Source organism: Vidua macroura, chromosome 3 (genome assembly GCF_024509145.1).
Source record: "Vidua macroura isolate BioBank_ID:100142 chromosome 3, ASM2450914v1, whole genome shotgun sequence".
Classification (NCBI taxonomy): Eukaryota; Metazoa; Chordata; class Aves; order Passeriformes; family Viduidae; genus Vidua; species Vidua macroura.
The window spans coordinates 32,965,963-32,989,559 of record NC_071573.1 but is presented as its reverse complement, the minus strand read 5'-3'; the positions used below and the strand labels follow the sequence as shown (position 1 = coordinate 32,989,559).

Below are 23,597 nucleotides of genomic sequence, written 5' to 3'. Positions count from 1 at the left end.
AAACCAGTCGCATATTATTCCATCAGCTTGATTCAGTTTCATTGGGAAGACCAGCCTGTAGTAAATCACTGTCAGCAGCAACAGCCACAATATTGGAGAAAGCTGCTTCTTTGTCCTGGGACATCCCATAACAGTCCATGTTCCATGTGCAGTGGAAATACTGTAGAGACAGCATGCAACCCAAGCTCTGTTGCCACAATGGGTCATGTACATTCATAGGTATGAGCTGATCCTCCTAATGGCAGATAACATCATCTTAAAGGGATGTGGCACCTTGAATTCAGCAGGTCTCACACCTCTGCCTGATGATTTGAAGCTGCACTTTGAATACTGTGTTCAGTTTTGGGCCACACAAAAGACACTGAGGTACTGGAGTGTGTCCGGAATTAGTGAAGGGTCTAGAGAATTAAGTTTATGAGGAGTGCTTGAGGGACCTGGGGCTGTTTGGCTTGGAGAAAAGGAGACTCAGGATGCCCTTATAGCTCTCTACAACTCCCTGAAAGGGAGGTCCGAGGTTTGTCTGTTTTCCCAGGTAACAAGTGACAGGACAAGAGGAAACAGCCTCAAGTTGCACCAGAGTAGGTTTAGGCTGGGTATTAGGAAACAGTTCTTCACTGAAAGGGTGGAGAAGTGGTGGAATCACCACCCCGGAAGTATTCAGAAAACAAGCAGATGAGGCACTCGTGTAAATGGGTTACAAGGTTAGTGGTGAACATGGTCGTGCTTTGTTAATGGTTTGATGATCTTAGAGGTCTTTTCCAACCTTAACAATTCTGTGGTTCTCCGATGGAGAATATCACCTGTATGATGCACATTTCAAGTAAATCACAGACTGATTTAACTGATGTTCTCTTATATTACCCAAATCTAGTTCTTTTTGCAGATATTTTGTTCTCCTACCTGGAAGGACACTCTGGTGAGCCAGGTAAAAGCAGTAGAAGCAGAACAACTCTTAGCAAGGACAAGTGCACAGGGAGCAGGATTAGTAGCCTTGGAACATGCAGCATTCTGGGAAGAGGAGAAATGAATTAACATCTCTATGGACTTCTGATATGTTTTTGGGGTGTGTCAGACAGCAGGAAGGTTATGGAAAGAATGGGGATTCTTCACATCAGCAGGGCAGAGTATCTATCCCTTGGAGAAGAAATATTCAGTTTGTTAGAATTAGTACAGTTACCTGTGGTCCTGGATGGTCAGACAGGAAAGCTTCCTTAACAAAAATAAGCCACTGTGTGTCCCCTGTGATCTCTTGATTGGATGCTCTTGCAAACTGCCGCTGGAGGCAGTGCTTTGCTGCTGGCAGTGAATTTCACAAAAAGCATGTTGTAAGAGCTTTCCTTTTCAAGATAACTACAGGCCAGCTTGGTGAAAGCATAAATGTTTCAATCAAACTTCAGAGCAAAAGCTCCAAATCTGTCATTTAGTGAGGGAAAGAAGGCAGCATTTTTTAAGGTAATACTGGGGAACAGTGAGTACCTCTCCCCAGTAAATGACCAGTAAATCAGTGTAGGAGTACTGTTCCAGGAGGCTGGCAGACTGCCCTGGTGGAGTTCATTTTCCCTGTTGCTGTCAGTCATTGTTGCTATCAGAATGTTACACAGACATATTTACCACAACTCACTATAGCAGAGGTCCCTACAGCAGTTCCATAGCTCAAGAACAGTTGCTACTTGTGTTTAATTACAGGAGTAAGTAAATCCAGATTTATAATTTGTCTACCAAAAAGTGATTTTCAAGGATCACACTGTGATCAGTTCTGGACAAAACCATGGGGTAGTTGCCATGGGATTTGGCTGAAATGTTCAGAGCAGCATCTGACCACTGTGGATTGATCCTGTCCTGTAGATATCTGCAGAGATTTGTGTGAGACCCTGTCCTACCCTGGACTGGCACTGATCACTCAGCACTGATATAAATCTGGGTGATGCAGGGATTGGTTAAGTAACAGATCAAAAGAGGATCATCAGGGACAGCCAAGCTGCTTAAAAATCGTGTGCTCTTGTGCTGCAAGTACTTTCAGACTCTAGAACATGCATGTTAATTCCTGTGGGAAGGGTTGTGGTATTTTAGAAAGCACTGTTTTGAGAAGGGTTGGAGCTGCAGAATGAAAGCTATATCTTTGAGTACCTTATGTATTTGAGTGCTGCAGGGAGGAAGAGCAGAGGGTGGAAGGAAGGAATCACCTTCTGGCACGTCCTATGGAAAGGACATGGGACAGACTACAGTGTCTCTCACTGTGTAAAATAGATCTTGAAAGCTGGAGAGGGATAGAAAGAGAAGAGTGTTGTACCAGAGATCAAAAAGCTGCCCAAGTAGGCAGAGCTGACAGTAGGCATTCATTCTTCCCCTGGAAAAAAGACCAGGTACTGCCTCAGAGAGGAGCATGAAGAGCTAATGAGTGAATTAGTTTTTGATAAGGAGTGTGTTTATACACTGAGAACGACTGCCGGGGAGAATTAAGACCTTTCCACATCCTCCAATTAAGACTGAGTATCCTTATATATAAGTTTTAGTCTTTAAGAGAGAACTTTTCCATGCAGGTAACTAGGTGACTAAATTAGTGCTGCAAGGAGAGTTTGAGTAGATGTGCTGTCCTTGTCTTAACATGTTCAAGCCTCATTTCTCTCAATGGCTTGTCTAGTGACAGTCACAATTAGCACTGGTCAGTGGTGGTTGTTAGCTAAGCTTAGCCTGTTTGCAAGCTTTCCTTCAGTACATCTGATGGGAGTTTCTGTACCCCTTTTTCTGGTGAGAACTCAGTCCCCCCCCATCCCTGCCTGAGGGGTGCCTCTTTGTCTTTGGCCATGCTCTCCTCAGCTCACCCCATAACCATGCCTAAGTATTTCTGGGGAGGAAGAAACCTGCTTCAGGTAATAAGGTTTCTCCCTTCCTACAAGCAGAGGCTCAGAGGGGAAGGGTGGACAGAGATGGGATCACTTATTGTAGTGCTGGAGTGCGCAGAGTACAAGAGCTTAGGGTCTGTGCTCTGGGTTTTGGCTGAAATAATGCAGCCATCTGGCAAACAAGTGTGCAGAGCTTCCCTGCACACCCAGCTTCCTGACTTCTGGTCTCTATCGGGAGGGACCAGAACATGAAGGGCGGAGCAGCAGGGTTGCAGTCACAGTCCAGGAAACCTTCTGCACAAGCTAAAAGTATTTTAGAAGGGAGGACAGGGACATGGTAGGAGGTGAGTGCTTGCTAAGCTCTAAACCTATCCTGCAGTTTGGCTCTGTCCTTCCCTTTTTACTGTCACTCCATCTCTGGGATTGTTCTGCACTGCTGCTGTACATCACCATAGCAAGAGCAGGTTTTTTCCTTTAAAAAGAAATAAAGCAGGCCTTCAGAGAGCACAGTGTGTCAGACAGAAAGGTATCTGGTAATAACCAAATCTGTTCTCCGGGGAGGGTGGCCTGACTCTCAGGTCCAGCATGCTGATATCCACAGAAGTCCTGGGAACCAGAGTCTGCAGCAATGCAGCTGTGGAGCACAGAGGGTAACTTGCAAAACATGCGTGTGCTCTTACTGCTGGTAAAGCCATATCTGGCTTTGCTCCCTGACACAGAGTTCCTTGCAAATAGTCTCTATGGGGGGAGTCCTGCTGCAGGCTCCTAGGCAGGATATCAGAGTAGCTGGCTGTCTGACTGGCACTGACTGTTCCTTCAAGCAGCAAAAGTAGCTCTTCTCACTTAGCCTCAGGATCCTTCCTAGCTTTTTCCTGGAAGTGCCACTTACCATGCTGAGTCCCCAGGATTTGAGCTTGTCAGGGTGGCTGAAGTTGCATGAAGCCTCCTGTGGGGCTGCTTCCCAAGTCAGCTCTGTGTGGTATCGTGCAAGAGAAGAGCTGAGTTGTGATGTCTGCATGAGAATATTTGCCTTAATTAAGTCCAGGATAAGAGTGGATTTAAGTGCTTTAGTTTATAAATAAACAGTGCTGTGGCCAAGGTAGATTTAAGCAGAGCTGGCAACAGCCCTGCTTGGGAAGGGATCTCTTTACCACATGGCCTGCTGTTGGACTTCCTGTTGCATGCTAATCCCTTAAGCCTGCTTTAGCTCTGTTAATTTTCCTTCTTTCCTTTTTTCCCCGATGGGCTGTCTCGGTGGCGCGTGAATGCCAGCGTTCCTAGGCCAAGCTTGTGCCTGCGGCTGGGCCAAGCATCCAGGCTGCTTTCCGAGCACTGGGTACCATGTGGCAGGGCCCCAGGGATGGTGGTGCCTGAATGTGTCCCATTCTCTCTGTCTTACAGGCTCTGCAGTCTGCGCCTGAAGAAGCTCACGGTGCTTAAAGAGCTGGACAAAGAGCTGAGCTCTGTGCTTATCGCTGTGAAGATTCAGGTAGGCTCCTCTCCTTGCTGCTGCCTGATGGCAGCAAACCAAGCCCATCCTTGTGCTGTCTGTGAAGTGCTGGTCTGCATGCCCCTTGCCTAGTGCCAACCAACCCCTCTGTCTCAGTCAGCATGCTCAGGGAGATTTTGGCTCTCAGGCAGGTGGAAATGATGCCCCAGGGACAGCGGCAAGATACCTGGTGCTGGCTTGTATGGGGAATGAATTTGGTTAGACAATGGGACAGAATCTGTCATGCCTCCCTGCCTGCCTCTGCCAAGGCCCTCCTCTCAAAGTGCTGTATGGAGTTTGTCATCCCACTGTTCCCTACCCTTTAAGAGAGAGTCAGTTACTGGATGGTTTCCAGCAGTGGCTTCCATCCAGATCACTCCCTGGGGAGTGAAGGGTGGGAAGAGAAGGATACAAGGGATCAGGGTCTCTGTGCATAATGTTCTGCTCATATTTGTCTGATCTCTAATAGCCCTTCCCTTTCCCTGTGCATCCCTGGTAGGCCTGGTGCCTCTAACCAGGCAGAAGGGAGGGGAGAGGGTCTTTGTCACCACAGGGACAGGAATTTGCTGCCATCCTGATATGTGCGATACCTCCACCCTCTCTGCTGCTTGTGGTGGAGAGATGTGTTCCTGGGGGTGCAGGCACATCCTTTCCACCTGTCAAAGGACAGCATGGAAACAAAATGCATCTTGAGTATGCTGTCCTGGCCACAGCTTCCCTGACCCAGCTAGGGTGCTGGTGTCCTTCCTTCGTTCTTGTCAGCTGGCACGAAATCAGCTGATCCCATTGAAAGCACCGTGGGCCGTCAGCTCAGCAGCTTTGTGCTCCCACAGAGCTCTTTGTGTCGCATACATTAGGATCTAAATCCTGGATTAATGCTGGAAGCTGCAGTATTAGTAGAGCTCTGGGAGCTGGAGTTTGCCTTCATGGCAGACCTGATTCACTCACACAGAAACTGAAAGCAAAATGTATGAAACCTGGGAGAGAGAGTGAGAACAGTAGGAGGAGGCTGTGGTCTACAAACTATTGGTCAGTGTCGCACTTTGTTGGCCTTTCCATCACTGTGTGTATGTGTCATTCAGGAGAGCTGAAAGCCCTGAGACCCATACCCCTTTGGTGCAGGCTTTAGCAAGGAACCAACCTGAGCAGCAGAGAGCTGCCTGGCTGGCCCTTGAAAATGAAGCAATCCAGGCTGGGCCACAGCTGACAGCAGCACAGGACTAGGGGGCTGGCAGCCAGCTGGGAGCTGTGGGTCCTACTTGACTGGGAGGGCTGGGGTGGTCCCTGACTTTTCTCCTGCATGGTCAGCCCAAGCTGAATGTGTTTCTCTGCACTGGGGAACCTTGGGTTCTTGTGCAGCCCAGTTATGCTGGGTCTGACATGTGCTGAGTGTGCATGTCCTCAGGTACAGCCCTCACGCTGCAAATGTGGGACTGTGGAAGAGACTGCACAGCTCTTTCAAGCAGACCACCCCCATCCCTGCCACAGGCCAATCTTGCATCTTGATGACAAAAGAAATGAATAGGCCTCAGCAGTTTGAAGTCACAGGGCCTTCTTGCTGCAGGTCTTCTTTTCCTGTGAGGGAATGGAGGCTGCATCCAGGGATTTAATTTAAACATGGTTACCTCCTCTCTGTGTGGCCACATAGCTGTGGCTGCATGCTGATATAGTCTTCCTGCAAAGCTGAAGAAAACAAGGAGAATGCTTTTGCCCACATTACCCTCTGGCTCAGCATTCCTTGTGGCAGTGGGCTGAGTTTGTGTGCCTCTCTAGGCTGCTTTCCACCTGCCTGACCAGCTGCCTTGGCAGGGTTTGGGACTGCTGGAAGGCAGATGGAGGCTGTAGGCAGCTTCAGCACAGCGTGCCTACAGAGTGGCCTCAGATGGATCTATTCCTCCTGCTCCTCTCCTAGGTAACAGATGAGTCACACTAGTAAGAAACTGTTTGAAGGCTTTCCAGTGAGCATTCCATCTTTTGGATGGAAACAGCTGATGCACATAATTTATAAAGGAACTGCAAATTCCCAAGGGGGAAGCTGGGGACTAGAGGAAAGGAGAACTATATTTCTCTCTCTTTAGTAGTAGTTCTGTTAGGGTCAGGAAGTTGCTGCTCTGAAAGGCAGATTGCAAGGAAATAAAACTCTGACCCTGCCTGAATGGGGCTGCCACCTAGGCAATAGCTCCAGTGCTGGAGACAGTCTGCTTAAAAAATGTGCATGACCCAAAGGACAGTGTAACCTGTCCAGAACTCCTGATCTTTTTCTCACAGTGCTCTTCTGGTCTTAAAAGACAGCTTCAAAGGGTGCCATGTGCTGCTATCTGCTCCTTCATCTGAAAATACCACTGTCAAGGGTATTTTCATGTCTATGAAATTATCTAGTCCAGTACTTGTATTAGTTCTCTCTCATTTTCCAGATGTAGTATGCTGCTCTAGCCTCAACCCTCTTATAAACCAGACCAATCAGGACAGATTTATAACTGAAATTTGGGATTGTCCCTTGCAAACCAGACATGGGCATCATGTACCTGTCGATTGTAGTGAAAGCTCCTTTGTGTTTTCAGTTCTTAGGAAGCAAAAACCTGTGATCACCACTTGTCCCTATTGCTTTTCTCTTCCTTGACACTCTTTGTCATCCATGATTTTCACTGTAACAGTCTGATATTAAGTTTTTCTGTAGTATTCATAGGGCTACTCAACTGTTCTACAGAGAAATTGGTCTTGTCTGACATTATTCAAGTTACAGAACAGATGAGCTACATCAGGTGCTCAGTGCCATGTCCAGTTGAGGTTTGAATTTCTCACAGGATGGAGAATCTTCAGTATTTCTATGTCCTTGTCCATGCACTATGATAATGAAGCAGCCTTTGTTCCAGTCCTTGCAATTCCACATGGTTGTGCACTGGCATTGCACTGAGGGTTTGAATTCACCTAGGATTGAGGCTGGGCATGTAACTTCCATAGTGGTAAATGACAGTAAGGCACAGGACAGCGGTGTTTATGAAACCATCACTTCCTGGACACACCACTCAGGATATCCTCACCTTTTCTTTGCCATAAGTCCTTGCCCACAAATATCTGCATCTTCAGGAAGAGTAATTGCATTTTTACTTGTGTTCTGATGAAAGAATGAATCTTTGGTGGATCATTTCTCTGCAACAAAGAGCAAATGGTGAATGTGCTAAAGTAAATGGTCGCTGTGACTGCCTATCATCTGTTATCAGAGAAGAGTTCAGGAAGGGTCAGTGTGTACTTGGCCAGGAAGGCTCACAGATGGTGAAGGATGGATGAGCTCCACCTCCTCTCTTCCATTTTAGGAAGACCTTTTGCAGGAAAGCCTTGCTCCTGGCACAGTCTCTGGGAACAGCACTGCAGACAGCTTTTGGGAGGATCTGTGGGTTGTGCCATCCTGCAGCCAAGAGGACCTGGTGCATGCAGACAGCATTTTTCTGCCCCTAAGTCATTCAGGGTCTGTATCAGAAACCAAGACATAGAGATGGTAGAGATAAGGCAGAGGTAAAGAGTTGGAGTGGGAACATGACTGGAGTGCCTCCATTACTATACCCTTCTGGTAAAAAACATTTCTATATGTAGAGAGATAAAGACTGTTGCCTGAGGAAAAGACTAGGATAGTGTTTTCTGAGACATAAGCTGAGCAAGCAGGGGGGTCCCTGTTCTCCTGCACATCCTGACTTAGTCCCAGCAGAGCCATCCTGCCAACTGTATTTAGACAGGGATCTGCACTAGGCCTGTTTGCTTGGGGGACAGATGTCTCCAGGACCTGTCCCTTTCCTGGCCAGGCAGTGTGTTGGGACCCTTTCCTTGCCCTGCATGGCTCCCTCTGGCTCCAGGAGTGTCCCTCCACAGCATGGGAGTGGCACTCCAGGTGCAGAGAGCCAGATTAAGCAGAGCAGGTGCTCCCTGGCAGGTGGGCAAGGAGAAGGGGCCTCTGGCAGCTCAGGGGATACTGCAGGCTTTTGCAAAGAGTTGGAAGGCATGTGAAAGATGGCTTTGCAAGGTGGAACAGAACAGAGTCAAGGGATTCTCTCTTTCCTTGTGGACTGTGAACACCACTGTCTTGTGTGTGTGATGCAGTGGAGTCTGTGGTTGAGCTCAGTGTGTTTGTCTGTCAATCTTGTTGTAGGGTTCAAAGCGAGTCCTGAGGTCAAATGAATACATCCTCCCGCCTGGGGGCCTGATGGAGACTGAGCTGGAGCTGACCTTCTCACTGCAGGTACCTGGTGTTTCCTGGTCCCCTGGGCTTCCTTACCTGGCATTTTTCAGCAAGCACAACCTTAGGGCTAAGTGTGAAAGGCATAGTCTCTGGGGAGGGGCCTACTGTGGTTGGCCAGCTGCTCCATTGCTCCAGGGATTGTTTTGCTGGGCATTGGGATTTGGAGGATGATGGATAGGTGCAGATGGCCTTTGAGGGGCACCTCAAAGCTCAGCAGGTCAGATCCTGTTGTACATCAGCATTGAAGCAGAGTTTTCTACCTGTGTGTATACCTTATGCTGCCATCTTCTGTGCTTCCCTTTCCCAGTACCCACACTTCCTCAAGAGAGATGGCAACAAGCTACAGATCATGCTGCAGCGGAGGAAGAGATACAAGAACCGCACCATCCTGGGCTACAAGACCCTGGCAGTGGGAATCATTAACATGGCTGAGGTACAGTGTGCTGGGAACAGAGGGGAGTCCCACATGGCCTTCCTGTGCCAGCACTGGGCAGGGAACTGGGCTGGCAGGCAGGGTCTCATTGCTGTGAGTGTTCTGGCTTGTTGGCTGGTTATAATATAGAGAGGGTGGGCTGCAGGCTGCCATTGTGTCACCCTATCAGGGAGCTTGTCTGTCTATCTGTCTAGGTCATGCAGCACCCGACGGATGGCGGGCAACTCCTGGGCCTCCACAGCAACATGAAGGATGTGAACATTCGAGTGGCTGAAATCAGCATCTACTCTCTGTCCAGTCAGCCCATCGACCATGAGGACGGGAACGTCCCCTCAGGTCCTAAAATCAAAGCTTCAGGTGCGTTAAGTGCTCAGACCTGCAGGCAAACATTTGGGGCACAGGTAACGGAGTGTGTCCCCCAGCACTGCCAGCGATGCCAGTCCTTTCACTGGAGCCATGACAGGCATCATGCTTAGCTGGGGCATTTGCATTGTCCACTTTCAGATCGCTCCCCAGACATTGATAACTATTCTGAAGAAGAGGATGACAGCTTCTCCTCAGAGCAGGAAGCCAGTGATGATGCTGTGCAGGGTCAGGTAAGGGAGGCCTGGCAAGTTGCTTTATGTCCTGGCCCTGTTTCTGGGGCAAAAGTCAGACATTGAGGTTCTTGATCACCCTGAGCCCTCTCATCCCCTTGTAAACATTTGGCATTGTTTCAGAGGGCTGAGAGACGTAATACCTCACAGCAAAAAGAACTTTGACAGCAGTGGTGAGGCAAGGGACTTTGGAGAGCCATAGGTCTAATCTGTCTGTCTCTGGAGCTGTCTGGTCTGCAGCAGAAAACCCCTGCTGAGCCCTCTCCTTCTTGCACCATGGTTTTCTCCTTTCTCCCTGTGATAACAGGTCAGAGACTCATCACTGTCTGAGACAGAACAGGGATTTTAGGAAGAAGTAGTTCTGAAAATGGTCAGGGGTGGCAGACCCATCCCAGCCCTGTGATGAGATGTGTCACTGCTGTTTGCTGTGCTCTTGTTGTGGTGCCTGTACTCAAGGGCATGGAAAGCGTGCTGATAAAAAACAGGGACAAATCCCTATTCAGGGTTGTTATAGTCTGAGGATAACTGAGGTTATTGGGGCAGATTAGAGTGAAACAACACTGGATGACCAGTGTTTATAAATATATATCTATATGGCAGGTTTATTTCAGAACAACTTGGTTGCAATGGAAAGGAGGTATGTGGCCATTTTGGTTATTATTACCTAGAGTAATACAACAGTATAAAAGATACCACTTAAGAAAATATAACAGAAAAAGAAAGAAAGAGAGGTAAAGAAACAATAAGAGTAGATAGTGGACAGAAAAGATATCACCAGCTGTGGATTGAGATTGATTATTGCTTAGTTGAAGTAATGGTCATAGTCTTGATGGGGGAAGCCTGAAACAGTGAGTTCAATAGTTAATATGCATTCAGGTTTAGGTGGGAATGCCCAGGTACCTCCGCTGGAGTGGGGACTTTTACATTGTCCAATGTAACTCTGTGGATCTGGTGCAACACTGTGGATTAGGTGCAGTCCTAGGGTGAAAGGCCTCAGAAATGAGTCTGCAGGTGCTTGGGCGGGGAGGGTGGTCTTTGATAAGTCGTGAGAGCTCTCTCTCACTTCAGTGTACTTGAGCCAGTTAAACCCCATCAGAAGGGATGAATACCTTCAGGCCTAAGGGAGGGGGTGATGGGGTAGGAAGTTTTACACCTGAGCCAGTTGTGTAATGGAGGATATTGGTCTGATGAAAAGCATTATCCTAGCCAACAGGATCTGCTTCTTGTAGCCTCTTCCTTTATCTGGCTCAAAACCCAGCTTGTTGCTAAACTAAAGTTGGTTTGTCACGGTCAGTCTCTGGTGATGGGTGCTCACCCCTCTGCACCTAGGCTGTTCTTATGCAGATCAGAGGCTTCTCCACCACACATCCGAAAATTCTCCTCCTCCCCTTTGGTTTGCTGGGCCTCAGCAAAGCGCACATGCTGCTTTTGCAAATGGCCATTTGTTCAAGACATTATAATTTCTCTCACAAGGGTCCTCCAGATTACCTGTCCCATCATGCTGGGTTAATACAGCAGGGGCCCATGTCCCTGGGAGTTGTGCATATTGTTAAAAATGGAAAAAATGGGTTTTTTTGTGATTCATGTTCAGTGCTCTCTGAGCTAACTCTGGAGAGGGGAGAGCAGGAGAACAACACACAGGTCCTGAGGAGGCTGCGTCTCCTCTTAATCTTGCTGATACATTCTTCTCTGGAGGGGCCTGGGGACAGAAGTGCTGGGAAAGAAGGTCTGAAGGGGAACAGTGCTAAGGAGAGAGAAGGAGCTCCATAGAGAGAGGTAGCAGAAAAGGACAAGACTTTGGGAGCAGAATGGATCAAAGCTTTTCAAAATGAAGGGCAAATGTGGGTTGGGAAAATTTTAGGAGGCGCTGCTCCATGAATTTAGTTGTTCTAATGTACTGTGACTTTTTGCCTGCAGGATCTGTTTGATGAAGAGGATGACTTGAGGAAAACCAAGAAGGCCAGGAGGAAAATGAGCCGAACCACATCAATCACCAGAGTAACATCAGCATTTACAACATGATCAAAGGGATGGAGGGGATTCACTTTCTCCCCTCTCTGAAGGCAGTGAGGGGTGTTGGGAAGGGGAGATGCTGTCACTGGTGCAGAGCAGGGAAGAGAGCCCTTGGCTCTGAGAAGAAGCAAAACTCTTGCCATGAATGAGCTAGGTTGTTGCTCAGAGCTGTATCCTAGGTCATTGTCTGTACTGTGTTCAGCTGGGCTTTGTATCAGTGGTGATCTGTGTGCAACAGTTTTGACTTGCTGCTGTCACATGGTCTCTTTCCTTTCCTGAGGAAGGGGAAGGTAGGCACAAGGAAAGCTGAACTATTAGCAGCTCCTCTGCATGTCTGCAGAAGGGAGGAGCTGCTCTGCCAGACCCTTGCTCTCCAAACTTCTCATCCCTGTTGACTTCAGCCCTGCAGATCCCTGGCCACCTTCTTCCTGAGTTTGTTCCCTATCTTTTCTTGCTTGAAGGCAGTATTGTTCAACCAGGGGGTCTGAGGAGAGACAGGATTTAAATGAAGTGCTGTTCCAGCCTGTAGCAGAGAAAGTATGAGTCGTTACATCCTCCCTCATGGCCAGACCATGGCTTCTTGTGGAGTACAGAGGTAGTCTAAGTCATACAGCAAATTTAAAGAGAAGAGAGCAATCATAGCTGACCTTGGATATCTGGACAGCATGTTAGAGGGAATAACCATGGCCTGTATGTTAGCTTGGAAGGTGGTTTGATAGTTTTGTTGATCTTTTATTCTTCCCTTCTTTTGTTTCAGCAACCAAACTTCAAGCAGAAATTTGTGGCTTTGCTGAGGAGGTTCAGAGTGACAGAAGAGGTAAGAAACAGAAAAGCTGCCCCATCTGGTAATGTTTCCTGCAGATGTGTGGGTGTCAGAGTGCAGGTTCCCACACACTGGGACCACAAGGCTCATGAGCTCAGGCATGTGCCAAAGATGGTGTGAGACATGGCGGAGACTAGGACATGGCTTTTCCAAAGCCTTCTTCCTCAAGAAAGCAGCTCTGAGCCTTGTGCTCAAATCAAAAAGCACCTTCCTATTGGGGGAAGGTGCCCAGGGAAGAAGGGTGCTGTCATGGACTGACTGCACCAGGAGCTGGCATTGCAAGGGCAATCCTGTCCAGTTAGATTGACTGCAGGCTAACATCAGCCTGTGGATTGCTTCTCTTGCCTGACAGCCCAGGCTAAGTGTGTAGCACAGCCAGTGAAGGTCCTCCCAAGTGTCCTGACTGCCAGTAAGTGTTATGGGTGTCTGAGACTCCTTTGGATATCATGCTCATGGCATCTTTCTTTGCCCCAATGACAATGTCACTGGATTCTTCCACAGCCTGGATTTGCCTCCCTGAGGTGGAAACAGTGTCATGGTGGTCCTCATGACTGACAGGCAGCTTGTACATGCCTGTTGTGGGATGCAGGGAACTCTGTGTCTTTTCACTGCTCTCTGGGCTTGGTCCCACAGGTCCTGGACTCTGACCCTGTAGACCAGACCCAGGAGGTGGAGGAAGATCTGGGCTTGCTCTATGACAGCCTGGAAGAGTGCAACAACAGTGATAGTGGCCCAGAGATGGAGGACAATGAGAGTGTACACAGCACACCCAAGCCCACCCTAAGGTAAGGGTTGCAGGGAGTCCCTGGCCAACAGCACAGCCTATGGGACCTGGAGAAATGCTCTCCAACACCTTTCTGTTGCTTGGGTTAATGCAGGCATTGTCTTGTCTCCACTCCCATTGCCATCTGCTATTGGCACCACTGGCTCCTCACTTAAAACTGCCCATTAGATCTGACTTCCTTCACATTTAGTCTCATTTTTCTGCCAGCCCAGCATCTGACACTGCTGGTAGAGCCCTATTTGATCTAAGCCCCAGCTGTTCCCAGCTCTCCTATCTTTCTGCCAACACTCCTGGTGTTCTTTGGGCTCTCCACACTGAAGCATGCCTGTCTTTTGAGCCCTTTGTGACTGCTTGGACCAGTCCTTGTGAGATGTGCATGCTGTGTTCCCACCCTGTGTGGAGATGTGACCAGCAGCACTGTTCCTCATGCCATTCCCCAGGCACTGGTGACTTGCTCTGCCAAGAACTGCTGACTTAGCACAGGGGTCTCCAGTGGATCATGCAGGGAAACCAGGCTTTGCTCCCATGTGATCTATGTTCACCTGGCCTCTCTGCTCATGGCTCTTGTGCTTTTGTGCTGTCTTTTTGTGAAAAGGTTGTCTTTTATTGTCTTTCTACTTGACTGCGTCATAGTGCACTGAGTTTCTTATAGTCAAGCCAAGCTTACTTGGCATTGTTGTTTCTATAGTTTTATATATAGAATCATAGGATCATAGAAGAGCCTGGGTTGGAAGGAACCTGAAAGATCATCTAGTGCTGACCCCCCTGCCATGTAAAATAAAATATATATATAAAATTATTATTTGGTTGGTATCCCCACTGAAGGTACTTAGCATGAGTAGCAGGCATGGTTTGCCACAGGGAAACGGAAATTAAATCTGCTGGATTCTGGAACCCATAGGCCACTTGGGAAAAATCAGGAATATGATAGAAGTTGTGTTTTCCACAAACCCACAAGTTATTGTGAAGGTGACAGCAAGCACATGGGCAAGCTGCTTAAGTGATCTACTTGGATTCCAAAAGGAGTTTAACATGGTCTCTCATCAAAGGAGACAAGGGTGCTGTAGGAGAAAAAGGAAGGTCTTTCTGTGGTCAGGTAGTGGTTTATGTATATAGACTATGTGAAACTGTAAGAAAAGTCTATTGAGAGTATTTAAATGTAAAGACAGACCTCCACCCTGGTTCTGCAAGTGCCTACATGCAAACATCTGATCACTGGAACGGCATTCTAGAGTGAGGGCTGGTTTGTGCTAGTGCCTATCTTTACAGTCTTCCTGGAGTGTTTGGTGCTATTCCTGGAAGGACAACCTATTGGGCTCTGAGCTGTTCTTCATCCTGTTCAGAAAGTATCCCTGGCTTGGGTTGGTCTCTCAATGCCTTGGTTTGGTGCCTCAGTTTCTAGCAGTGCTGAATGTGCATCCCTTGAATTCACAAAGAAATACTTCACAAAATTCTGGGACTGTATTTTTCCTAAGGAGATGCGGAAGCTGCCTGCCAAGGTGTTTCATGTAAACTTTGTCATTCCCAAGTGCTGTGTAGCCTTCTCAGGGGGTAAATTATAGCCTAGCCTGTAAATTTGAGGTGATCCTCACTTGGATTTCTTGTCATAGACAGCCTTGCTTGACACTGTAAACATTTCTGCGAAGCAACGGCACTAATGGTGTGCAGTCCTTAATGGTGGGAAGTGGCTGGTGCCCTGGGTTGGGCCAATGGTGCTGAGAGCTGATCCTTTTGATCAGCCAGGGAGGCCACGCAGCAGCAGTTTGCTCCTGCACTGGGGCAAAACTGGAGCTGGAACTGAGGCTGTTAGGCAGGACCTCAAGTCAGACCTGTTGATTGAAGGTCAAAGGTGAATGAGCAAATGTCTTCATAGGTGACTGGGAAAATGGATGGGACAAGGGGGGCTAAATTGATTTAGAACAAAAGGAGGCTGTGCAGAAGGACTGGGCTTCACGTAAATCTCAGAGTGCTGAGATGTGGGCTCAGTCATGCCTGTAGGAGGAGAGCCTTTAAACTGCAGAACAGGAAATTGCAGAACAGCTCTGTGCTTAATGTGATGTCCTTGAGGGATGAAAGCTTCTGAATTGCAAGTGAGAGAGGGCACAAATAAACACAGCTTTCATGGGGAAGGAGGAGACAGCCTGATTTAAATGGAGTGTTGAAAGCCAGAGAAAGTATAATATAATCTAGACACATCCAGTGTCTTAAGAAAAAGGAAGGAATGAAGATACCTCTTTGTGATGCTAGTGACACGATGGGTATGTCACATTTTGGTGGGATTACTTGGGACAATATAGAGAAGTGTGGAAGAGATGCTGATTGAGGGGTGATCTATTAGAAAACCTACATGTTTTTCTATTTTGACTCTTAAGTTACTAATGTAGTCTGTATGGATTGAATTTTTGTCTGGCAAAAGGCAAGTGTAGAGTAATGACTCTACAGAGTGCTGACAATGCCTGAGATTTTGTAGCAGAGAATGAAAAGGAAGAGAGAGAAGAAAGATGTTGGTAAAAGGAGATGTAATTTATACCAGTGTGGCCTGGAGAAAATGTCCCACCAGGGCACTATTGTGACTCTAAACCTGAAGCAACTGGTTACAGAGCCAGTGAGGGGAAAATCAAGCCATGACTTTTCCCAAACGGTGTATAAACTGCTGCTGAAGAGCTGCTCTGTGTGGGCACCATCATTTATTTACAGAGGTGGAATGTCCTTTCAGGAGTAGTAAAACCTGACTATCACTGTTGTGCCTGGCAGTACAGTGTGCTGTATACAAATGAGAAAGCATGCTAAAAGGAAATAAAAGGAGCAGGCAGGATGTTCGGATGTTCCGAGGAGATATCCTGCAGGAAACTGCAGGTAAATCCTGATGAGAAAAGTAGAAAACAATGGAAAGACACTCTGATAGAGTTCTTCTGATAACAGAACTTCTCTATATCTTATGCCTCAGTGTCCATCCCTGCAACCTCATAGCTGTATCTGCACACTAGGCATATCAGGAGAAACATATCCTGGGAGTTACTGAGAGCAGGCACAAAGCTTCGAGGGAATCCAGCTCTGATCTCCTGCAGCAAAGTGACACATTGCAGGTGGATTCTGTTTGCTGTAAAGGTCCTGGGAAAACTGGCAAGTGAGATCCAGTGATAGACTTCACTCGTTTCCTAAAGACTAGATTTTGAGCAGCCCACAGGCTGTGAAAGGGGTCCTTGGCAAAGAAATAATGTGTGGAAAAAGGGTAATCAAAGGTGGAAGCTCACACTGTAGTGGCAGAGACTGTCCTGGATTCCCCAAGAGAGTTCCTGTGTGAACTGTAGTGTCTTGAAAACAGGACCTTGGAGCTGCACTATCCAACTCTACCAAAGTGTCAGCTCAGAGACCGAAAACTTGGCAAATTTAAGTACTGTGCTACCTGAGGTGTGGTTCTGTGTGCAATACTGAGATCTTCAGAGCCTTGGGAAAGGGGAAAGCAGAAAGGGAAGGTGAACGCTGCAGTTGGAAATGTGCAGCAGCAGCAGGCAGAGGCAAGAAGCAATCCCTGGAAAAGGGGGAGCAGGAGGGAAGGCAGCAGAAGTCTGTGGAAGCTATGATGGTGCAGAGGAAGCATAGAGATTTGGTGGCATGCTGAAATTGTGGTGTTGACAGAGACTGTATACCAGTGAGATGGGGCAGAGTGGCAGCTCCTCACCTGCACTGCAGGGATAGGGGATCACCTGAGGCAGAAAACCCCAGCAGACCCTACCTCCAGCTCCCCGAGGTCACAGGGGGCACTGCTGACAGGTCTGCTCCTCAGCTGTGCATCACCCAGACACTTGGCTGTCTGGCCCTGTGTCCCACTGAGGACCTCTCCACAGAGCTCTGTGCTTGGGACAGGCCGGTGGGGGTGTGCTGGGATCATGGTGACTTTGTTCCTCTCTTATTCCTGCCTTTTTCTCTCCCGTCTGTCTGTCTGTCCGTCCGTTCGTCTGTCTGTTTCTCTGCAGGCGTTTCTTTGAGGGAGTCTCTCATTCTGGTTCCCAGACTGAGATCGGCAGTCTGCACAGCCAGAAAGGGCAGGATCAAGAGTCGGGCAGCCCTGTGAGTTACACCTCCACCACCACCTCTTGCCCCTTTCCCTCCCCAGCCAGCCCAGCACCCCTACAGTGCCCGCGCTCTGAGACCACAGCTCCTGGCAGCGCCTGCCTGGGGCTGCTCCTTTCCTTCTTTCCTCCTCTTTTTCCCAGCACAGGCAGACAGGTAGCGATGGGGGACATCCTCTGGGGCCAGTCCTAGAGATGCCTGACTCCCCCGTGGGAGTTTGTGTTCTGTGAGGCCAGGCATGGGTCACTGGCAGTTGCCCTGCACAGAGTGCTCCATCCTGCTCTGACCCCACTCCCTGTCCCCCAGGGCGAGGCAGACAAGAGGAAGCCAGGAGCACAGCGACTACAGGAAGACCAAGGAACAGAGGTCCCTGCAGTGGTGAGTCCAGGCTATGGGATGTGGAGCTCTTTTAAACCTCAGCTTGCTTTCTGGAGTACCAGGGATGCCCACCAGGCTGTGAGCTGGCTGGGAAGACAAGTATATTGTGCTGGAGAGCAGCAAGAGTTGAAGGAGTGTTAGGGTCTACAGGACATGCAACCCAGCCCTCCCAAGACCCTGCAGCCTTTCCTCTCCAGAAGGGCCACCTGGTCTCTCTTGATGATGGGCACCCATGGGTGCAGGGTTGCTCCCTGTTGGAGCTAGGATAGCAGTGTGTGTGAAGTGACTCTGTGTGGCCCTCAGGAGCTGGTGGCAGAGGAGTCGTGTTCCCGGCTGACCCCCACAGAGGCTGCCATGAGAGAGGGCAGCATGGACAGACTGGCCCAGCTGGGCCCTGGGACCAAAGCCGATCTTCCCAGTGCCGTATCCCCCAGGTAAGGCAGGTCTGTGCCCTCTCCCAGGGCTGAGAGAGCTCACACTGGCTCCCTGAACTGAGTAGGGGTTGGTGGAGATGAGATTCCCTCAACACTTTTGCCTCTCTTGCTTCTCCTTCACAGCAAGGCAGAGAGCAAGCAGTTGTGGCGTCCCCGCAGCACCTCCGTGAAGGACCGGCAGAGCTCAAAGGTACAAGGTGGCCGTGCCAGCAGCCTGGACAGTGAGAGCTCTCCAGACTCATGGCATAACACCCAGGTGAGCCCACTTGGAGGCTTCTCATTCAAGAGCTCTGCCAGATCTTCAGGCATGGGCAGTGTCCAAGGTGGCTGACTGGGGTTAACCTCTGTGGTGATGCTGTCACAGGTGCCTCGAAAATCTGTTTATGATCAGCTGAACCAGATCCTGGTCTCAGACGAACAGCTCCCCGAGAGCATCGTGCTGGTGAATGTCGCTGAGTGGCAGGGGCAGGTGAGTAGGTGTGATGGGAGCTGGATGCATGTGGGCAGCTGGAAGCAGGGTGGATTCTCCCAGTCATAGCAGGGCATCCTAGGGAAACTGGCACCAGCTGTACCCTCCTCTCCCCCAGTGTGGGCCTTCCTTCAGGGAGACAATGCATTTACAGGGTGCTGAGTCACATACACATGAGTCAGGTGTCTCCGCTCCATCACACAGCATCACTGGATCCTCAAAACATAATGTCCTGATCAGTCCCAGAAATGCTGGCTAGCAGGCTGTGCCTTAGGCCCTCACTGCTTGGTCCTGGCTTCCAGGAAACCCATGGGACAGAGCTTTGTTGGATTCCCTGTCAAAGAGCTCCCTTCCTCTGTGGGCACCAGGCCCTGGGAAGCAGCAGAGGTATTTCCCACTGAGAGATGGAAGGGTGTCACCTGCCACTTCCAGGGAGCATTAACTACATCATCAGAGCAGGGTGGGGTGTGAGGACAGGCCCAGCCCCTGACAAATACTTGCTTCCCACATACCTAGAGCTCTAAAGTGAAAGGTGAGCAAGGAAATGTACATATGTGCAAACATGCAGTTAGATAAAACACCTGTGAGACCCCTTCAGGATCCTGGAGCTACATCTGGCATCCAGAAAGGGTGCTGGAAAATGTTGAGGCAGAAGAAAGGGTTTAGTGAGAGGCGGTGAAGTCTTGACTCAGGCCATGCATTCTTGGCTTGTTACACTTGTCCTGGATAGGGAAAAAAGGGTCAGTGCCCACTCCCAGAACCAGCCCCCTTGTCCATCTTGACTGCCTATTTTGCCACTGTTGAACTGCATGCAGACACATGAAGAGACAGAAGGATTTTGGAGTGCCACAGTGGGAGAGAGCAAGAAGAGGGAATGAGCAGAGGCAGAGGGAGCCTAGAGTAGGGCCCTGCTGTGGGATGGCAGAAAGTAAATCAGAGGGTCCCTGGACCAAACTGCTTATTTCAAGGAAAACAGCCTGGTTCTTGGGACAGCTTTGCCCTTGCCATGGCAAGGGTGGTGACTGCTGTGCTCAAAGGTGACAGCACGGGGCTGGCTGGCCCCTAGAGCAGAGCTGGGAGGAGCAGGGATCCTCAGGATGCAGCTGTGAGTTGCCTGATGGTTTCAGCCTCCCTGCATGGCACGGGTGGGGACAGGTGTCCCAGCTGTAACCTGGGGGGCACGGGACTCAGGGCAGGCATGGGCTGATGCTGGCCAGCACAGCCATGCTTCCAGGGTGCCTTAACCTGAGCTCTCTGCATTGGCAGTATGTGAGTGAGCAGCTCCAGGCGCACAAGCAGTTGGTTGTATCCACCTGCTCCGTGGCAGACATCCAGGCAGCCTTCAACACCACTGTCTCCCGCATCCAGCGATAGTGAGTACAGCTTGGGATCAGCCTGGTGGCACTGTATGGGTTCAGAGAAGAGCTGGGTATGGCCCTGGGTCCCCAGGGCTCATTAGGACCCTTTGGGGTTGTGGATGGTACTATAAAAACAGGTGTACACCCTGTGGGGAGTGGGGGGTCCCAGTACTACTTTTGCCCATGGCAGTGCACAACAAGCTGGATATTCTCAGCAATGGGTTTTTGTCAGCTGGCCTGGCAGATCGTGTCCCCTGGCCCACCTGCTAAGCCACTGCACATCCCTCAGGGTCTCCTTTTCCTCTCCCTTTGGCAGCTGTAACTGTAACTCCCATATGCCTCCCCCGGTGAAGGTGGTGGTGGCAGGAGACCAGAGCTACCTGAGCGTCGTCCTCCGTTTCTTTGTGGAGCAGCTGGCCAGCAAGACACCCGACTGGCTCAACTACCTTCGCTTCTTGCTTGTACCACTGGGTGAGAGCCATGAGGAGCCCAGCCCTAGGGCTGTCCTTTCCCACCTCCCCAGACTCCCCTGCCTGAAGCCAACACTGCCTTTCTCTCCTGCAGGCTCTCACCCTCTGGCCAAGTACCTGGCCTCAGTGGATAACAAATACAGCACTCTCTTCCTGGACACAGCATGGCGGGAGCTGTTCAGCAGGGCTGAGCCTCCCACCGCAGGTGAGGAGTGGGGCAGGCTGGGCATCAGCAGTGCCCTGAGGGGGTGCCCAGCTGCCATCGAGGTCTTCATGGCTCTTTGTGCCCGCAGACACTGTGGACATAGCAGGCCGTGTTGCCCAGTTCATCGCTGGAGCCAGCCTCTCTCACCAGCTCCCCATCTCCGAGGCCATGCTGACCTACAAGCAGAAGAGGTGAGTGTGGCCCCAGGGTGCCTGTCCTCCCTCATGCGGCCCTGGTCCGGGACGTGCCCAGGACAGGAATGAGGGACACGGGACAAGTGAGTGAGGCCCTGCGTTCCACTGACGAGCAGCATGGTGCTGAGGGGAGCTGGGGTCCCACAGTGAGAGGCCCACAGCACCATTCCCTGCCACCTCCTGGTGTGCTTGGCCCCTCCAGTAGCTGTGACTGTGATAGCCCCAGTGGTGGGGACCAGCTGCCAGGGCTGGGATGGGCTGGGTGGGGCTGCAAGCTGGTACTGTGCTGTCCAGGGGTTGATGCTCATGTTCCAGCTGCACTCTCACCTCTCCCTTCTCTTGGTTTCTGGCACCCAAGGAAGAGAAGTCTCTATTTTGATTTTTATATCAGGTATTGGCTTGTGCTTGCTGTGCCGCTGCCTGGCCCCTCCCTGCCTTTCCCCATGTGCGTCCATCCCTCTTGCTGTGCAGAGGAGCCGTGCCCCCACAGAGGGGCAGGGCTGCCCTCCCGCATGCAAGCCCTTTCCCAGCACTGGAGGGGACAACTCCTTGCCTCCTTGTGTAGTGTGCCCTGTGCTGCCATGTTGGGACAGGGGGTCTCATGGGAGGGAGGGCAGAGGAGATGGTCCTAGTGGATGTGAGCCACCATTGACGCCTGCGAGTGCAGGGCTGCCTGGACACAAGGTTAATAGTCACATAGCAATCTGTGCTCAGCACACCTAGACCCTGACCAGACTCTCTTCCTTCTGCAGCCCCGACGAGGACTCCTGCCAGAAATTTGTCCCCTTTGTGGGGGTGAGTGAGTCGAGGGGCCAGCAGGGGCTGAGGGGAGAGGTGCAGTGCACAGTCCTGCTGATGCTGGGTATCCTCTGGTTTCTCCTTGCAGGTGGTGAAGGTGGGCCTGGTGGAGCAGTCTTTCAGTGCCTCTGGTGAGTCCCTGGGAATGCCCATCTCTCTTCTCCATAGGTGGGAGGCTCTTGTTGGTGTCCCCCAAACCCTCAAACCCACACTTTTCCTTCCCAGTGGACTCAGATGATGCCACAGTCTGCACCCCCTCCCTGCTGAGTTCAGCACCAGTCTCCAGTGCAGCTGTTCCCTACGGCAAGGAGACCGTGAGCACCCCACCCCCCTCTCCATCTGTCAGCAGCAGCCTCTCAGGTGCTGGGTAAGGAAGCAAGGCCCCCTCAGCCTGAGGCAGTGGGGGGAGAGGAACAGAGGCAGCACTTGTGTGCTGCATGTGCTGCCTGTGTTGCCCAGGTCTCCGAGCCCTGGTGTGGAGGTGATGGGCCTGCAGGTGGACTACTGGACAACACAAGGGCTGGACAGGAAGAAGGAGGGTGACAAGCGGGAGACGGGTATCAAGAACACACTCAAGAGCAATTTCCGCTCACTCCAGGTCAGCCGCATCCCCAGCACAGGGGAACTGGTGCCCCCCAGCACCATGGCCATGACCGTGGTCACCAAGGAGAAAAACAAGAAAGGTAACCAAGCCCACTCTGGAGTGCTCTCTGCCTGTGGAGCTACAGTCCTTTGCGGAAAGGGTGGGGGGAGCCTGCAGGAGGGCAGGGCTGAGATGTGGCCCAGCAGGGGTCAGTCAATGCACTGGGGCAGGGGCTCCCACTTAGAACCAGGTGGGGACATCCTAACACTGGTCCTGTCTGGCCTTGGTCCCCAGTGATGTTCCTGAGCAAGAAACCAAAAGAAAAAGACTTGGAACCCAAAAGCCAAGTCATTGAAGGGATCACACGCCTCATCTGCACAGCCAAGCACCAGAACACCATGTTGCGAGGTAAGGGCAGGCACCAGCCCCTTGGGGCTGTAGTAGGGCAGACCAGACAGCAAAGGCTGCCTGCAATAGGGCTGTGCCTCACTGCACCCTCTCCTCTCAGTCTCCATAGATGGGGTGGAGTGGAACGATGTGAAGTTTTTCCAGCTGGCAGCACAGTGGCCAACACACGTCAAGTACCTCCCTGTGGGCATCTTCGGCTACTCGAAGAGTGTGTGAGACATTGGGGCATCCCTGGAATGAAGCTGCAGTGGGTTGCAGGAGACAGGGAGATGGACACGCTCTTATCCCCATCTTCTGCAGACCAGTCCCTGCCTGCTCAGTTTGGGGGGATACTATACCTGCACCCTGTGGGCCAAGACCCGTGAAGGTGAGGCCAGTGAGACCGGGTCCATGCACCCTCCAACACCAGCCAGGACAGCATGCCATCTGCCTCCCATGTTCCCCAACAACAGCCTGGGACAAGGGTTGGCACCAGCCAGCAGGGCCCCAGGATGGGCTCTGGGCCCCACTCCCCACAGATGCACCTGCCAGGCCAGCCCTGTAGCCAGCCAGGGTCTCAGCTGGGCTGGACTCAGGCAGGTTCCCCAGTGCTGCAGCCAGCCAGACTGCTCTGTGCAGGGCCAGGTGCTGAGCAGGGCCCACCACCCCTGTACCACCCTTGCCAGCCCCACTGCCAGCCTTGCACTGCTGTGCTGGCCCTGCCCTCTGCAGCACAGCCTCAGCAGCTTTTCCAGTCCCCCTGCAGCCCTGCTGCTGAGGCTGTCCTCTTCATGTCCCCATCCCTTCCCAACCAGCCCTACCCCATGGTGCTGCCAGCTGGAGGTGTGGGATGAGGGCACCTGAGTTTTTTTTTTTACAAGATTCTATTTTTTTTAAATTTATTGTATGGTTACTTTTCGGGATTAATTTTAATAAATTAATGCTGTTACCATTATGGCAGGGTATGTGTGTGTGTGTGTGTGTGCCCTCATGTCTGAGGGCATGACACAGCACAGCTGGGAGAGAATAAATTGG

General features: G+C 50.7%; 1 protein-coding gene across 3 annotated transcripts in view; it reads left to right on the top strand.

Moving 5' to 3' along the window:
* The window catches only part of LOC128804474 (phosphofurin acidic cluster sorting protein 1-like), a 53,505-nt gene extending 29,988 nt beyond the window's left edge, over positions 1-23,517 (top strand). For 2 of the 3 annotated variants that reach the window (XM_053972207.1, XM_053972209.1), the window contains exons 2-25: positions 4,245-4,332; positions 8,474-8,563; positions 8,871-8,996; positions 9,191-9,353; positions 9,501-9,592; positions 11,510-11,590; positions 12,363-12,422; positions 13,062-13,213; positions 17,190-17,283; positions 17,593-17,664; positions 17,968-18,098; positions 18,222-18,354; positions 18,463-18,567; positions 19,834-19,940; positions 20,242-20,396; positions 20,490-20,600; positions 20,689-20,791; positions 21,153-21,185; positions 21,547-21,589; positions 21,681-21,723; positions 21,818-21,959; positions 22,052-22,275; positions 22,470-22,583; positions 22,684-23,517. In XM_053972207.1, the coding sequence (XP_053828182.1) occupies positions 4,245-4,332; positions 8,474-8,563; positions 8,871-8,996; positions 9,191-9,353; positions 9,501-9,592; positions 11,510-11,590; positions 12,363-12,422; positions 13,062-13,213; positions 17,190-17,283; positions 17,593-17,664; positions 17,968-18,098; positions 18,222-18,354; positions 18,463-18,567; positions 19,834-19,940; positions 20,242-20,396; positions 20,490-20,600; positions 20,689-20,791; positions 21,153-21,185; positions 21,547-21,589; positions 21,681-21,723; positions 21,818-21,959; positions 22,052-22,275; positions 22,470-22,583; positions 22,684-22,799 (2,578 nt within the window). In that variant the 3' untranslated portion in view covers positions 22,800-23,517. The remainder of the gene's footprint in view (positions 1-4,244; positions 4,333-8,473; positions 8,564-8,870; positions 8,997-9,190; positions 9,354-9,500; positions 9,593-11,509; positions 11,591-12,362; positions 12,423-13,061; positions 13,214-17,189; positions 17,284-17,592; positions 17,665-17,967; positions 18,099-18,221; positions 18,355-18,462; positions 18,568-19,833; positions 19,941-20,241; positions 20,397-20,489; positions 20,601-20,688; positions 20,792-21,152; positions 21,186-21,546; positions 21,590-21,680; positions 21,724-21,817; positions 21,960-22,051; positions 22,276-22,469; positions 22,584-22,683) is intronic. The other variant, XM_053972208.1, reaches the window with a different exon arrangement.
* Positions 23,518-23,597: the final 80 nt, after the last annotated feature.